Here is a 14,402-nt window from a genome sequence, read left to right on the forward strand (position 1 = left end):
CTCCTCAGGACCCATGGTGAGCGTGTGGGTGACAAACGTGTCACTGAGTGAGAGCATCAGGGTGGGAATGCGTGGAACATAGCGCCCAGGGGAGAGACAGGCAGCACGGGGAGGGGGCGTGGGGGCGGAAGGTCAGCCCCAAGGAGAAAGTCTCCCCCGATGGAAAAAAGGGCTTGTTGAATGCCTTGGGTGAGATGTTGGAGAAGAGGAAATTAGTGAGGTTAGTTAAAATGTGCCACCTGGGTTCTGTTTGAGCCCCCTCCAACCCCACAAGTGCCGTCCAAAGCTCTCCGGTGCCGCCTGGTGCTCTTTGCAGTTCCCCAGTAAGGTCCCATTGCCTCTCGGCGTTGTCTGGACTCTCCTTGTGCAAACTCAGTGCCCCCCAGTGCTGCCTGGAGCCACCCCAGTGCTGTGTGCGGCCCTCACTAGCCTCCCAGTGCCCCGCAGTGGACCTCCCAGTGCCACCAGTACTGCCCAGTGCCCCCAGTTCAACACCCCCATTGCTCAGTACGTGACCATCTCCTTCCCCAGGAACAAAACAAGGCAACAGAGATGATGACAGCAGCGATTGTGCTAGAGATGTTCAGTGTGGAGGAGCTGCAGCTCTTGGCTCCCTGCGGCCACCCCAACATCCCCAGAGGTGGGCACGGAGGCCTGGGGGGGCTTTGGTGCTGCATGAACGACTGCAGGCAGAGCTGTAGCAAAGCGAATGCAAACCATTTAATAGTTAAACGTACAAAAGAGTAAATAAATGACAATATTCCCAACCATTTCCCACCCTAACAATAGTTTCTGATCCCACCCCCTAAAATTCCCACCCTCTAATCAGTTTCCCACCCCCCGATCAATTTCTCACCCCCCCGCTCCCTCCCACCAACAGTTTCCTCCCCCTCCAAAAAACTTCCCAGCCCCCCCAATTCCCACCCCAGTAATTCTTTCCTCCCACTTCCAACGATTTTGGAGTGTAACATTGTAGCAGAGTACAATTTCTCACTCAGAATTGCCACCCCACAAAATTCCCTCCCCCTCCCCACATCCCCAATGCCAGCAGTTACAGAGTACAAGAATTTTTGATGCCAGCCATCTCCCACCGCAGCCAGTTCTCACCCCAGTCATTTCCCACCCCAACAATATCACAGTACAGCCATTTCATTTGCCACTCCAAAAAGATCCCACCGCCCCAAGAATGCCCACCCCCAACCATTTCCCACCCCAAGAATTCCCACCCGCAATTCCCACCCCCATCCATTCCCTCCCCCCAGCCATTCCCACCCGCAATTCCCACCCGCAATCATCCCTCCCCCCCCCCATTCCCACTCGCAATTCCCACCCCCACCCCTTCCCCACCCCCAGCCATTCCCACCCCCCAACCATTTCCCACCCCCCAAGCAACATTTCCCAGCCCAAAGCTTTGACAGTCCAACACTTTTGCGGTCCATCAGCTTCAGAGTCCCACATTGCCCCAGTCCAAGACGCCGCTTGTGGACAGCGCAGTTTTGGAAGGGTAGGGCTGGGGCCGGTGCTGGTGCTCCTGGAACGCTGCCGCTGCTCTCTGGGTGTCGTGGGGGCCAGCGAGGAGCCCAGGGCTACAGGGAGCCATATTCATCGGCTACGGCCACGTCTTCTGCTGCACCAAGTGGTGCCCATCACACCCCAACAGTGGCCGGAGCGGGAGTGTGCCAAGAAACCAGCCTGAGTGCTCCTGCTGGCCGCCGTGCTGCCACAGCCAGCTTTGCCTAGCGCCGATGTTTGTGGCCTGGAACATCCTGGCAGCGCGGCAGCTTCCTCTTTGCGGCTGGGATGCTGCCAGCGTGCTGCTTGTGCCCTTTGCTCTTGTGTTTGGTGGTGGTGCAGGCGGGCATTGTTCACCTGGGTGGCTCGGTGCTGTCCCCGTGGTGCTTGTCTGCCAGCCGGCAGACACCACCATCCGGGTGGCAGTGCGAGGCACGTGAGAACCACGCGGGGCTGTTCCTGCTGCGCCTCTTCCAGGAGCCGTCCAGTTTGCGGCAAAGGAGGCACGGGGCGCTTGGCTGTCTCAGTGCCATCCCCCTGGTGTTTGGCCGCCACCCGGCAGGAGATGCATCCGGGGGGCAGTGCGAGGCGGGTGAGAATCACCCGGGGCTGCCTCCGCTGCATCTCTGCCATCAGGTGTGCCATGCAGGGCGACGGTGGTGCTGGGGCAGCCCGTGGGTCTGGCAGTGCGAGGCGGGTGAGAATCACCCGGGGCTGCCTCCGCTGCATCTCTGCCATCAGGTGTGCCGTGCAGGGCGACGGTGGTGCTGGGGCAGCCCGTGGGTTTGGCAGTGCGAGGCGGGTGAGAATCACCCGGGGCTGCCTCCGCTGCACCTCTGCCATCAGGTGTGCAGTGCTGGGCGCCGGAGGTGCTGGGGCAGCCATGGGGGTCGGCACGGGCAGCTCCGGGGATGCTGTCTTCTGCCGGAGCGAGTTGGTGCGGAGCCCAGATTCAGCATCTGTCTCGTTGCTGAGCTCCCGGCTGGCCCTGGGGGAGTCAGGCAGCTCTGCGTTGGAAGAGCAGGAGTCGAAGCTGCTGGAGACATCTGAGCTCAGTTGCTCCGTGGCTGTGATGCACTGCATCAGCTCTTCACTTTTGCAGCTGTCCGGAGCACTCGCTGCTTCTGGAAAAGCAGAACATCCCCCAGAACAATGATGGCAGCCTTCCCACGCCAGCTCGGTGTGGACACGGACCCGCCATCTCTGCAGACCACAAACTCACCATCAATGCAGGTGAGCAAATGGTCAATTTCCACATCGTCGGCAAGACTGTTGGTCCTGGGTCTCTCTTCTGGAAAAGGGAAGAAATCCCCAGTGGGGCAATGCCAGCTTTCCCACGGCCACTCAGCGCAGACAGGCCTCCATCAGCTGTGCTGCTCCCAAACTCACCGTTGTTGATCCACGTGAGCAGGTCATCCATGTCTGCGGTGTCGTCCAGGAGGCCTGTGTTGGCCGTCACTTCTGGAAAAGGAAGAAAATCCCCAGTGGGGCAAAGCCAGCTTTCCCGAACACCCCCCCGCCAGTTGTGCTGCCCCCAAACTCACCCTCGTTGATCCACGTGAGGAGCTCATCGATGTCGTCCGCGATGTCCTCCGGGGTGTCTGCGCTCGTTGTCACTGCTGGAAAAGCAAGAACATCCCCAGTGGAGCAATGCCAGCTTTCCCACAGCCAGCCGGTGCGGACAGCGTGCCACCCGCTCCGCAGCCCCTCAACTCACCGCCTGGTTCCAGCGTGGCAGCGCTGCAGGTGAGCGGAGCCGTGGCGGGATGGGGGCACACGTCGGTGGGCGCAGGGTGCCCCCGGTCCTCTGAGAGCACCACGGCATCTTGGAAGGGCTCCATCGGCGGCTCCCAGGTGTCAGGCAGGGTGCAGGGCACGGGGAGCACCTGCTGCTGCAGGGAGGGTACCTGCAAAAGAACGGGGGGGGGGCCGGGGCGGGCGGGGGCCTGCGGCAGGCAGGTGCCTGCGGGCTGCGGGGGCTCCCCGTGGAGGAGCACGGCCCCAGGCCACAGCCCCATGGGCTGCTGGGGCAGCAGCGTCCCTGCCAGCAGGGGATGTCCCGAGCAGGGAGCAGGGGCGGTGGGGGGAGCCACAGCTGGGTGCAGCCCCCCAGGTAGGAGCAGCAGCACCGGTAAGTGCAGCCCCGCAGCTGGGGTCAGGCCCCCAGGTGGCAGCTGAGCCGGGGTTGGGGGCAGCCCCCCAGGTGGGAGCTGTGCTGCCTGTCCCCAGACACCTGGTCCCCCAGGCCAGACAGAGGCCTGAGGTGCCAGGTAGGTGGCAGTGGGGACAGGGGAGGGTTGGGGTGGTACCGGCATCGGTCCGCGGACGGTGGGCTGCATCCAGGCGGGGTCCGGTGGCGGCACAGTCGCATCAGCGAAAATGGCGTCGGGTGTCAGAGGCACCGTCAGCGCTCGTCGGGGGATTCCCTCTGTGGGGAAATGCCAGAAGGGGCGCTGGGCTGAGAGCCGGGGCACTGGGGTGAGATCCGGGTGAGAGGAGTGGGATCTGGTGTGCTGGGGTGCGATCTGGGGTCACGGGTGTGAGATCTGGGGCCCTGGGGTGAGATCTGGGGGCACAGGGGTGAGATCTGGGGCCCTGGAGTGCGATCTGGGGGCACAGGGGTGAGATCTGGGGTCAAAGGGGTGAGTCCTGGGGCCCTGGGGTGAGATCTGGGGTCAAAGGGGTGAGATCTGGGGCCCTGGGGTGAGATCTGGGGCATTGGGGTCAGATGGAGTGTCAGAGCAGGGGGAGCCTGCTGCCTTACCTGCCATGACAGCTGGAGAGTGGCAGTTGGGGGAGCCCCTCCCCCCAGGGGGGTTCCGTGACGGTTGGGGTCAGCCCCTTTCCCCCAGGCTTGCGATGGTTTGACTTTTCGTACCCAAACATCCTTCCCATGCCAGTTGTTTCCCATCCCGATGATCAGTGACCATCCCGATGGGCATTTGGCAGCCCAGTGCTCTTCCTTGCCAAGGGTCTGCCCGTCCCAGTGGGGATTTGCCATCCCTGCAGTGAGTTCTCACCCCAGGGATGGTTTCCCCTCCCGTCCAAGCGATTTCCAGTCGTCACCACCCAAGACTGTGTAAAGTGCCAGCATTAGTTACGAGTTCTTGAAAGTGGCAGCGGCCGTGGTAGGCCAGTTAGACCTATGGTAACAATGAAAAGGAGGGATTTCTGTGGGACAGCCCTGGTTTAGCTGAGAACAGTGCAGGAATGAGTCAGTGCCCGTGCAGCGTATGCCGAGCTTGTTACTGTGAACTGGTCCTTTGTGCCTCGAAGAACATCACTAACTTTAAACCGTGGACTTTTTCTCCTGGCTTTGGCTGTCTCTTGGGGCATTGCTAGTGAGGACAGAAGAGACAGCATCGTCTTTTCTGCTCTTCCCTCTTCCGTGCTTCCCCTTTCTGCTCTCTTCCTCATCTACTCTTCAGCTCTTCTCCCTGAGTGTTATGCTCTTTTTGCTGCTCATCTGCTGTTCTTTCTTCCTTGTGTCCTGACTCCTTTCCTGCATCTGTACTCCTCTTCTGCTTTTCTTTCTTACCCGTATCCTCTCTTCTCCTCTTGTTCTCCTCATCCGCTCTTCTGACTTAACTGTTTCCTCTTTGCACATCTTGCGCTCTACGGTTCTTCTGTTCTGGCCACTCTCTGCTCTTCTACTTTACTGCTCTTTTCCTTCTCTGTCTTCTGTGCTCTCTTCCTCCCTTCCGTTCTGTTTCATTTCTGCACTTCTCACTGACCCGTGTCCTCTCTTCCCATCTTCTGTACTTCTGCCATACCCGTATTCTGTCCTCTTCAGCTCCTCTCCCTTTCTGCTTTTCTGCCTTAGCTGTCTTGGCTCATCTCCCTTTCTGCTCTTCTCCTCGTCTGCACGTCTTTCTTACCTTCATCCTCTCTTTTATTCTTCTGCTCTTCTCCTCGTCTGCTCGTCTTTCTTACCTTCATCCTCTCTTTTATTCTTCTGCTCTTCTCCTCTTCTGCTCATCTCCTCATTGCTTTGCTGTCTTGTATCCAATCTTTTTCTCTATTGCACTTTTCTTCTTCTGCACTTCTTTCTTCCCTCATCCTTTCTTCTTTTTCTTCTCTGCTGCTCTTCTTTATTTCAGTCTTGTCTGTTCGTGCTCTTCCCCTGTTCTGCTCTTCTAGTGCTCTTGTCAGCATCCAGTCTCTGCACTGCAACTCTGTGTTGGACTTTATCTTGGGGTGGAGGAAGGTCGTAGGGCCTAGATTTGTAGAAGAAAACCCAGAAGGTGATGAAGAAGAGCCCTGAGGAACCAGGAGCACAAAGGCAGCGTGTTTCTCCGAAGGCCACAGCGTGAGCACGTGTTCCCTTTGGCGGACTCCTTTGTACCTCTCCAGGAACTGCTTTGGAATGGAGAATTTTCTGGAGTTGTTTCCAGTTGTTGCTTGGATGAGCTGAGGCTTTTCTCCTTGTATCTTGGCAGGAAAGCAGAGCGGAGAGAACGTCTGTGGTGAGATGCTCAGGTGGAGTTGCCTTCCGTGCACCAACAGCCTGTTTGTGTCCACGTGATGCACGGTGAAGGGAAGGCTGCTGTTCTGTGAGTAAGCCTGGCAAATGGAATGATGGTTCTGGCCTTTTTGTCAAGTGTGTGAGGAGAGGTCTTTGGACAGGCTGTTCTTTTGTTGTTTTGTTGTTGTTGTTGTTGTTGTTGTTTTTCAGGGGAAATGCTATTTCAGTTGTTAGTTACAGTGGTTGGTTGGTGCTTGTTTGAAAAATGTTGTTCATCTAGAGAAGCAGTGTCTCGCACCAGAGAAGTGAGAAATCTCCTGTACATCCTGTCTTCTCCACGAGCCTTCCATGTAGAGACATTTAGTGCCTCTAAATGCCTGTAGAAATGGTGGGGGGATAAATGGGGAAGAGCTGAGGTGCAGTTTCTGTGCGTGCTCTGTACACGGAGCAGGCGTCACCTAGTGAGAGCTAGGGGCCCTTTGCAGCGTGGTGGATTTGTTTTCCTTGCTTGTTGGAGCGTGATGCTTTTGTAGGTGCTGTGTGCATTGTAAGTAACTGTGAACTGTGCTGAGACAACCGGTGTCCTAGAGAGAGCCCCTCTGCAGGCTTTTTGTTTGGGCAGTTTTCTTCCCTCTGGGGATTAAAAGGGACTTGAAAAACTCACAAGTACACCTTGCTACTGCTCCAGCCCGTCAAGTGGAGATGATGCCTTTCCTCCCATTGGGGCAGGGAGGAAAGTAGCTGAGAAGTTTGTCTGCCAGCGTGAAGTAGCAGGTTCGGAAGATGGTAACAGGCACGGTAGGCCAGTTAGCAAGATGTTAGAATCCTAGAATCGCCAAGGTTGGAAGAGACCTATGAGATCATCAGTCCAACCATCCAACTATCATCAGTAGCTCTCACTAATCCATGTCCCTCAACACAACGTCTAACCGTTCCTTGAACACCTGCAGGGTGGGTGACTCCACCACCTCCCTGGGCAGCCCTTTGCAGTGCCCGACCACACTTTTGGAAATGCACTATTTCCTACCATCCAGCTTGAGTCTGCCCTGGCACAAATTGAGGCCATTCCCTCCAGTCCTATTGCTAGTTAACGATGTTAGTTAGCAATGAGAGAGCGTTAACAATGAAAGTGACTTATGTGTGTGGGGCAGCCCTGACTTGGCTGACAGGAGTGGAACATTGTAGACGCCGTAGACGGCGGGAAGCTTGTTCCTGTGAAACGGTCCCTTGTGCTCCAGGAATCTCTCTGACTTTCTATCATGGCCTCTTCCTCCTGGTTTTCAGCGTGCTCAGAGGCATTGGTAATGAAGAGAGAACAGACGTCTTTGTAGGCCCTGGAATGGAAGGTGCTTGAGAAGCAAAGGCAGGCAGGTGTGTGCAAAGCAAAGGCTGGTGTGTGCTTGCAGAGCAAAGGGAAGCATGTGCACGCATCGAAAGCGAAGGCGGGCAGGTGCTTGTGAGGCAAAGGCAGGTATGGGTGTGCTTGCTTGCTTAGGAAAGGCACGCAGGTGCATGCTTGCATAGCAAAGGCAGGCAGGTGCGTATGATGGAACGGCAGGTAGATGGATGCATGCTTGCTTCGAAAAGGCAGGCAGGTGCATGGCTGTGAAGCAAAGGCAGGGAGACGTGTGCTTGCTTAGCAAAGGCAGGCAGATGGGTTCTTGCAAAGCAGTGGCAGGCAGATGGGTTCTTGCAAAGCAGTGGCAGGCAGGCAGGTGATTGCTTGTGAAGCGAAGGCCGGGAGGTGGTTGCTTGGTTAGCAGTGGCAGGCAGGTGTGTGCTTGCAGAGCAGTCTCTAGCCAACTGAGGGGATGTTCTCAGGTTTTGTTGCTGTTTAATGACTCTTTTTTTTTCCCTTTTCTTCTTTACTGCCTTCACTGTCCCCGTCTCTCCCAGAAGCTGCTCTTCTGGCAGCCGCCGCGTGGGCTCGTTAGATGCCCTGAGTGTTTGGAAGAGAGCAGTTTTGTTGAGGGCTGTTGGTGGAATTTCTGTTGCCAGGAGCGCACGGACAGAGAAAGAAGCGTTGTGCAGGCGGGGCAAAAGGAGTGCTGGGGGTCCTGGGAGCAGCAGCGAGGGAAGGTGTTTGAGCTAGTGCCGTTCCACTGGAACGTCCCTTTGGTTTTCTACTTCTGAGAGTATTGGAACTGGTTGCAAAAGATGTGACTTTAAGCGAGGGTGCAGAGCAGATTTAAGCTTTACAGGCGGCTGTGCCAGAGCGTGAAGCATCATCAGCAGGCATGGGTAGCACCAGCTTGAAACATCAGGGGAAGCAGTTAGCTTCCTCAGAGCCCCCAAATGGAGTGCCAAGGTGATGAGATGAAGCAGCACTGAGGGTGGTTTTCCAGGATCTGTGTCTTCTAGGGCTCGGGGCCAGAGCTGTCACTGGGGTTGCTTTCACTGGACACCCGCCACCCCTCCTCAGGACCCATGGTGAGCGTGTGGGTGACAAACGTGTCACTAAGTGAGAGCATCAGGGTGGGAATGCGTGGAACATAGCGCCCAGGGGAGAGACAGGCAGCACGGGGAGGGGGCGTGGGGGCGGAAGGTCAGCCCCAAGGAGAAGGTCTCCCCCGATGGAAAAAAGGGCTTGTTGAATGCCTTGGGTGAGATGTTGGAGAAGAGGAAATTAGTGAGGTTAGTTAAAATGTGCCACCTGGGTTCTGTTTGAGCCCCCTCCAACCCCACAAGTGCCGTCCAAAGCTCTCCGGTGCCGCCTGGTGCTCTTTGCAGTTCCCCAGTAAGGTCCCATTGCCTCTCGGCGTTGTCTGGACTCTCCTTGTGCAAACTCAGTGCCCCCCAGTGCTGCCTGGAGCCACCCCAGTGCTGTGTGCGGCCCTCACTAGCCTCCCAGTGCCCCGCAGTGGACCTCCCAGTGCCACCAGTACTGCCCAGTGCCCCCAGTTCAACACCCCCATTGCTCAGTACGTGACCATCTCCTTCCCCAGGAACAAAACAAGGCAACAGAGATGATGACAGCAGCGATTGTGCTAGAGATGTTCAGTTTGGAGGAGCTGCAGCTCTTGGCTCCCTGCGGCCACCCCAACATCCCCAGAGGTGGGCACGGAGGCCTGGGGGGGCTTTGGTGCTGCATGAACGACTGCAGGCAGAGCTGTAGCAAAGCGAATGCAAACCATTTAATAGTTAAACGTACAAAAGAGTAAATAAATGACAATATTCCCAACCATTTCCCACCCTAACAATAGTTTCTGATCCCACCCCCTAAAATTCCCACCCTCTAATCAGTTTCCCACCCCCCGATCAATTTCTCACCCCCCCGCTCCCTCCCACCAGCAGTTTCCTCCCCCTCCAAAAAACTTCCCAGCCCCCCCAATTCCCACCCCAGTAATTCTTTCCTCCCACTTCCAACGATTTTGGAGTGTAACATTGTAGCAGAGTACAATTTCTCACTCAGAATTGCCACCCCACAAAATTCCCTCCCCCTCCCCACATCCCCAATGCCAGCAGTTACAGAGTACAAGAATTTTTGATGCCAGCCATCTCCCACCGCAGCCAGTTCTCACCCCAGTCATTTCCCACCCCAACAATATCACAGTACAGCCATTTCATTTGCCACTCCAAAAAGATCCCACCGCCCCAAGAATGCCCACCCCCAACCATTTCCCACCCCAAGAATTCCCACCCGCAATTCCCACCCCCATCCATTCCCTCCCCCCAGCCATTCCCACCCGCAATTCCCACCCGCAATCATCCCTCCCCCCCCCCCATTCCCACTCGCAATTCCCACCCCCAACCCTTCCCCACCCCCATTCCCACTCGCAATTCCCACCCCAACCCTTCCCCACCCCCAGCCATTCCCACCCCCCAACCATTTCCCACCCCCCAAGCAACATTTCCCAGCCCAAAGCTTTGACAGTCCAACACTTTTGCGGTCCATCAGCTTCAGAGTCCCACATTGCCCCAGTCCAAGACGCCGCTTGTGGACAGCGCAGTTTTGGAAGGGTAGGGCTGGGGCCGGTGCTGGTGCTCCTGGAACGCTGCCACTGCTCTCTGGGTGTCGTGGGGGCCAGCGAGGAGCCCAGGGCTACAGGGAGCCATATTCATCGGCTACGGCCACGTCTCCTGCTGCACCAAGTGGTGCCCATCACACCCCAACAGTGGCCGGAGCGGGAGTGTGCCAAGAAACCAGCCTGAGTGCTCCTGCTGGCCGCCGTGCTGCCACAGCCAGCTTTGCCTAGCGCCGATGTTTGTGGCCTGGAACATCCTGGCAGCGCGGCAGCTTCCTCTTTGCGGCTGGGATGCTGCCAGCGTGCTGCTTGTGCCCTTTGCTCTTGTGTTTGGTGGTGGTGCAGGCGGGCATTGTTCACCTGGGTGGCTCGGTGCTGTCCCCGTGGTGCTTGTCTGCCAGCCGGCAGGAGATGCATCCGGGTGGCAGTGCGAGGCGCGTGAGAACCACGCGGGGCTGTTCCTGCTGCGCCTCTTCCAGGAGCCGTCCAGTTTGCGGCAAAGGAGGCACGGGGCGCTTGGCTGTCTCAGTGCCATCCCCCTGGTGTTTGGCCGCCACCCGGCAGGAGATGCATCCGGGGGGCAGTGCGAGGCGGGTGAGAATCACCCGGGGCTGCCTCCGCTGCATCTCTGCCATCAGGTGTGCCATGCAGGGCGACGGTGGTGCTGGGGCAGCCCGTGGGTTTGGCAGTGCGAGGCGGGTGAGAATCACCCGGGGCTGCCTCCGCTGCATCTCTGCCATCAGGTGTGCCGTGCAGGGCGACGGTGGTGCTGGGGCAGCCCGTGGGTTTGGCAGTGCGAGGCGGGTGAGAATCACCCGGGGCTGCCTCCGCTGCACCTCTGCCATCAGGTGTGCAGTGCTGGGCGCCGGAGGTGCTGGGGCAGCCATGGGGGTCGGCACGGGCAGCTCCGGGGATGCTGTCTTCTGCCGGAGCGAGTTGGTGCGGAGCCCAGATTCAGCATCTGTCTCGTTGCTGAGCTCCCGGCTGGCCCTGGGGGAGTCAGGCAGCTCTGCGTTGGAAGAGCAGGAGTCGAAGCTGCTGGAGACATCTGAGCTCAGTTGCTCCGTGGCTGTGATGCACTGCATCAGCTCTTCACTTTTGCAGCTGTCCGGAGCACTCGCTGCTTCTGGAAAAGCAGAACATCCCCCAGAACAATGATGGCAGCCTTCCCACGCCAGCTCGGTGTGGACACGGACCCGCCATCTCTGCAGACCACAAACTCACCATCAATGCAGGTGAGCAAATGGTCAATTTCCACATCGTCGGCAAGACTGTTGGTCCTGGGTCTCTCTTCTGGAAAAGGGAAGAAATCCCCAGTGGGGCAATGCCAGCTTTCCCACGGCCACTCAGCGCAGACAGGCCTCCATCAGCTGTGCTGCTCCCAAACTCACCGTTGTTGATCCACGTGAGCAGGTCATCCATGTCTGCGGTGTCGTCCAGGAGGCCTGTGTTGGCCGTCACTTCTGGAAAAGGAAGAAAATCCCCAGTGGGGCAAAGCCAGCTTTCCCGAACACCCCCCCGCCAGTTGTGCTGCCCCCAAACTCACCCTCGTTGATCCACGTGAGGAGCTCATCGATGTCGTCCGCGATGTCCTCCGGGGTGTCTGCGCTCGTTGTCACTGCTGGAAAAGCAAGAACATCCCCAGTGGAGCAATGCCAGCTTTCCCACAGCCAGCCGGTGCGGACAGCGTGCCGCCCGCTCTGCAGCCCCTCAACTCACCGCCTGGTTCCAGCGTGGCAGCGCTGCAGGTGAGCGGAGCCGTGGCGGGATGGGGGCACACGTCGGTGGGCGCAGGGTGCCCCCGGTCCTCTGAGAGCACCACGGCATCTTGGAAGGGCTCCATCGGCGGCTCCCAGGTGTCAGGCAGGGTGCAGGGCACGGGGAGCACCTGCTGCTGCAGGGAGGGTACCTGCAAAAGAACGGGGGGGGGGCCGGGGCGGGCGGGGGCCTGCGGCAGGCAGGTGCCTGCGGGCTGCGGGGGCTCCCCGTGGAGGAGCACGGCCCCAGGCCACAGCCCCATGGGCTGCTGGGGCAGCAGCGTCCCTGCCAGCAGGGGATGTCCCGAGCAGGGAGCAGGGGCGGTGGGGGGAGCCACAGCTGGGTGCAGCCCCCCAGGTAGGAGCAGCAGCACCGGTAAGTGCAGCCCCGCAGCTGGGGTCAGGCCCCCAGGTGGCAGCTGAGCCGGGGTTGGGGGCAGCCCCCCAGGTGGGAGCTGTGCTGCCTGTCCCCAGACACCTGGTCCCCCAGGCCAGACAGAGGCCTGAGGTGCCAGGTAGGTGGCAGTGGGGACAGGGGAGGGTTGGGGTGGTACCGGCATCGGTCCGCGGACGGTGGGCTGCATCCAGGCGGGGTCCGGTGGCGGCACAGTCGCATCAGCGAAAATGGCGTCGGGTGTCAGAGGCACCGTCAGCGCTCGTCGAGGGAATCTCTCTGTGGGGAAATGCCAGAAGGGGCGCTGGGCTGAGAGCCGGGGCACTGGGGTGAGATCCGGGTGAGAGGAGTGGGATCTGGTGTGCTGGGGTGCGATCTGGGGTCACGGGTGTGAGATCTGGGGCCCTGGGGTGAGATCTGGGGCCCTGGGGTGAGATCTGGGGGCACAGGGGTGAGATCTGGGGCCCTGGAGTGCGATCTGGGGGCACAGGGGTGAGATCTGGGGTCAAAGGGGTGAGTCCTGGGGCCCTGGGGTGAGATCTGGGGTCAAAGGGGTGAGATCTGGGGCCCTGGGGTGAGATCTGGGGCATTGGGGTCAGATGGAGTGTCAGAGCAGGGGGAGCCTGCTGCCTTACCTGCCATGACAGCTGGAGAGTGGCAGTTGGGGGAGCCCCTCCCCCCAGGGGGGTTCCGTGACGGTTGGGGTCAGCCCCTTTCCCCCAGGCTTGCGATGGTTTGACTTTTCGTACCCAAACATCCTTCCCATGCCAGTTGTTTCCCATCCCGATGATCAGTGACCATCCCGATGGGCATTTGGCAGCCCAGTGCTCTTCCTTGCCAAGGGTCTGCCCGTCCCAGTGGGGATTTGCCATCCCTGCAGTGAGTTCTCACCCCAGGGATGGTTTCCCCTCCCGTCCAAGCGATTTCCAGTCGTCACCACCCAAGACTGTGTAAAGTGCCAGCATTAGTTACGAGTTCTTGAAAGTGGCAGCGGCCGTGGTAGGCCAGTTAGACCTATGGTAACAATGAAAAGGAGGGATTTCTGTGGGACAGCCCTGGTTTAGCTGAGAACAGTGCAGGAATGAGTCAGTGCCCGTGCAGCGTATGCCGAGCTTGTTACTGTGAACTGGTCCTTTGTGCCTCGAAGAACATCACTAACTTTAAACCGTGGACTTTTTCTCCTGGCTTTGGCTGTCTCTTGGGGCATTGCTAGTGAGGACAGAAGAGACAGCATCGTCTTTTCTGCTCTTCCCTCTTCCGTGCTTCCCCTTTCTGCTCTCTTCCTCATCTACTCTTCAGCTCTTCTCCCTGAGTGTTATGCTCTTTTTGCTGCTCATCTGCTGTTCTTTCTTCCTTGTGTCCTGACTCCTTTCCTGCATCTGTACTCCTCTTCTGCTTTTCTTTCTTACCCGTATCCTCTCTTCTCCTCTTGTTCTCCTCATCCGCTCTTCTGACTTAACTGTTTCCTCTTTGCACATCTTGCGCTCTACGGTTCTTCTGTTCTGGCCACTCTCTGCTCTTCTACTTTACTGCTCTTTTCCTTCTCTGTCTTCTGTGCTCTCTTCCTCCCTTCCGTTCTGTTTCATTTCTGCACTTCTCACTGACCCGTGTCCTCTCTTCCCATCTTCTGTACTTCTGCCATACCCGTATTCTGTCCTCTTCAGCTCCTCTCCCTTTCTGCTTTTCTGCCTTAGCTGTCTTGGCTCATCTCCCTTTCTGCTCTTCTCCTCGTCTGCACGTCTTTCTTACCTTCATCCTCTCTTTTATTCTTCTGCTCTTCTCCTCGTCTGCTCGTCTTTCTTACCTTCATCCTCTCTTTTATTCTTCTGCTCTTCTCCTCTTCTGCTCATCTCCTCATTGCTTTGCTGTCTTGTATCCAATCTTTTTCTCTATTGCACTTTTCTTCTTCTGCACTTCTTTCTTCCCTCATCCTTTCTTCTTTTTCTTCTCTGCTGCTCTTCTTTATTTCTGCCTTGTCTGTTCGTGCTCTTCCCCTGTTCTGCTCTTCTAGTGCTCTTGTCAGCATCCAGTCTCTGCACTGCAACTCTGTGTTGGACTTTATCTTGGGGTGGAGGAAGGTCGTAGGGCCTAGATTTGTAGAAGAAAACCCAGAAGGTGATGAAGAAGAGCCCTGAGGAACCAGGAGCACAAAGGCAGCGTGTTTCTCCGAAGGCCACAGCGTGAGCACGTGTTCCCTTTGGCGGACTCCTTTGTACCTCTCCAGGAACTGCTTTGGAATGGAGAATTTTCTGGAGTTGTTTCCAGTTGTTGCTTGGATGAGCTGAGGCTTTTCTCCTTGTATCTTTGCA

The 14,402-nt window shown here is 57.8% G+C and overlaps 2 protein-coding genes and 1 pseudogene across 4 annotated transcripts; 1 reads left to right on the forward strand and 2 right to left on the reverse strand.

The window, feature by feature from the left end:
• LOC149911688 (protein MANBAL-like) overlaps positions 1-14,402 on the forward strand; it is a 95,860-nt pseudogene that overhangs the window by 28,582 nt on the left and 52,876 nt on the right.
• LOC149911690 (uncharacterized) lies at positions 1,350-5,933 on the reverse strand. 2 transcript variants are annotated; one of them, XM_090133342.1, is made up of 4 exons: positions 3,230-5,933; positions 3,057-3,131; positions 2,735-2,973; positions 1,350-2,636 (listed from the first exon to the last, which is right to left on the reverse strand). In XM_090133342.1, the coding sequence occupies exons 1-4, from the start codon at positions 3,849-3,851 to the stop codon at positions 2,595-2,597; spliced, it is 978 nt and encodes a 325-aa protein (XP_089989468.1). In that variant the 5' UTR covers positions 3,852-5,933; the 3' UTR covers positions 1,350-2,594. The 2 variants fall into 2 exon arrangements, with proteins under 2 accessions (XP_089989468.1, XP_089989467.1); XM_090133341.1 differs by having other exon boundaries at positions 1,350-2,973.
• On the reverse strand, positions 9,788-14,389 carry LOC149911691 (uncharacterized). Of its 2 annotated transcripts, XM_090133344.1 has the most exons (4): positions 11,662-14,388; positions 11,489-11,563; positions 11,167-11,405; positions 9,788-11,068 (listed from the first exon to the last, which is right to left on the reverse strand). In XM_090133344.1, the coding sequence occupies exons 1-4, from the start codon at positions 12,281-12,283 to the stop codon at positions 11,027-11,029; spliced, it is 978 nt and encodes a 325-aa protein (XP_089989470.1). In that variant the 5' UTR covers positions 12,284-14,388; the 3' UTR covers positions 9,788-11,026. The 2 variants fall into 2 exon arrangements, with proteins under 2 accessions (XP_089989470.1, XP_089989469.1); XM_090133343.1 differs by having other exon boundaries at positions 9,788-11,405; positions 11,662-14,389.

This window comes from Phasianus colchicus, unplaced genomic scaffold (assembly GCF_987193195.1).
Source record: "Phasianus colchicus unplaced genomic scaffold, bPhaCol1.hap1.1 HAP1_SCAFFOLD_59, whole genome shotgun sequence".
Classification (NCBI taxonomy): Eukaryota; Metazoa; Chordata; class Aves; order Galliformes; family Phasianidae; genus Phasianus; species Phasianus colchicus.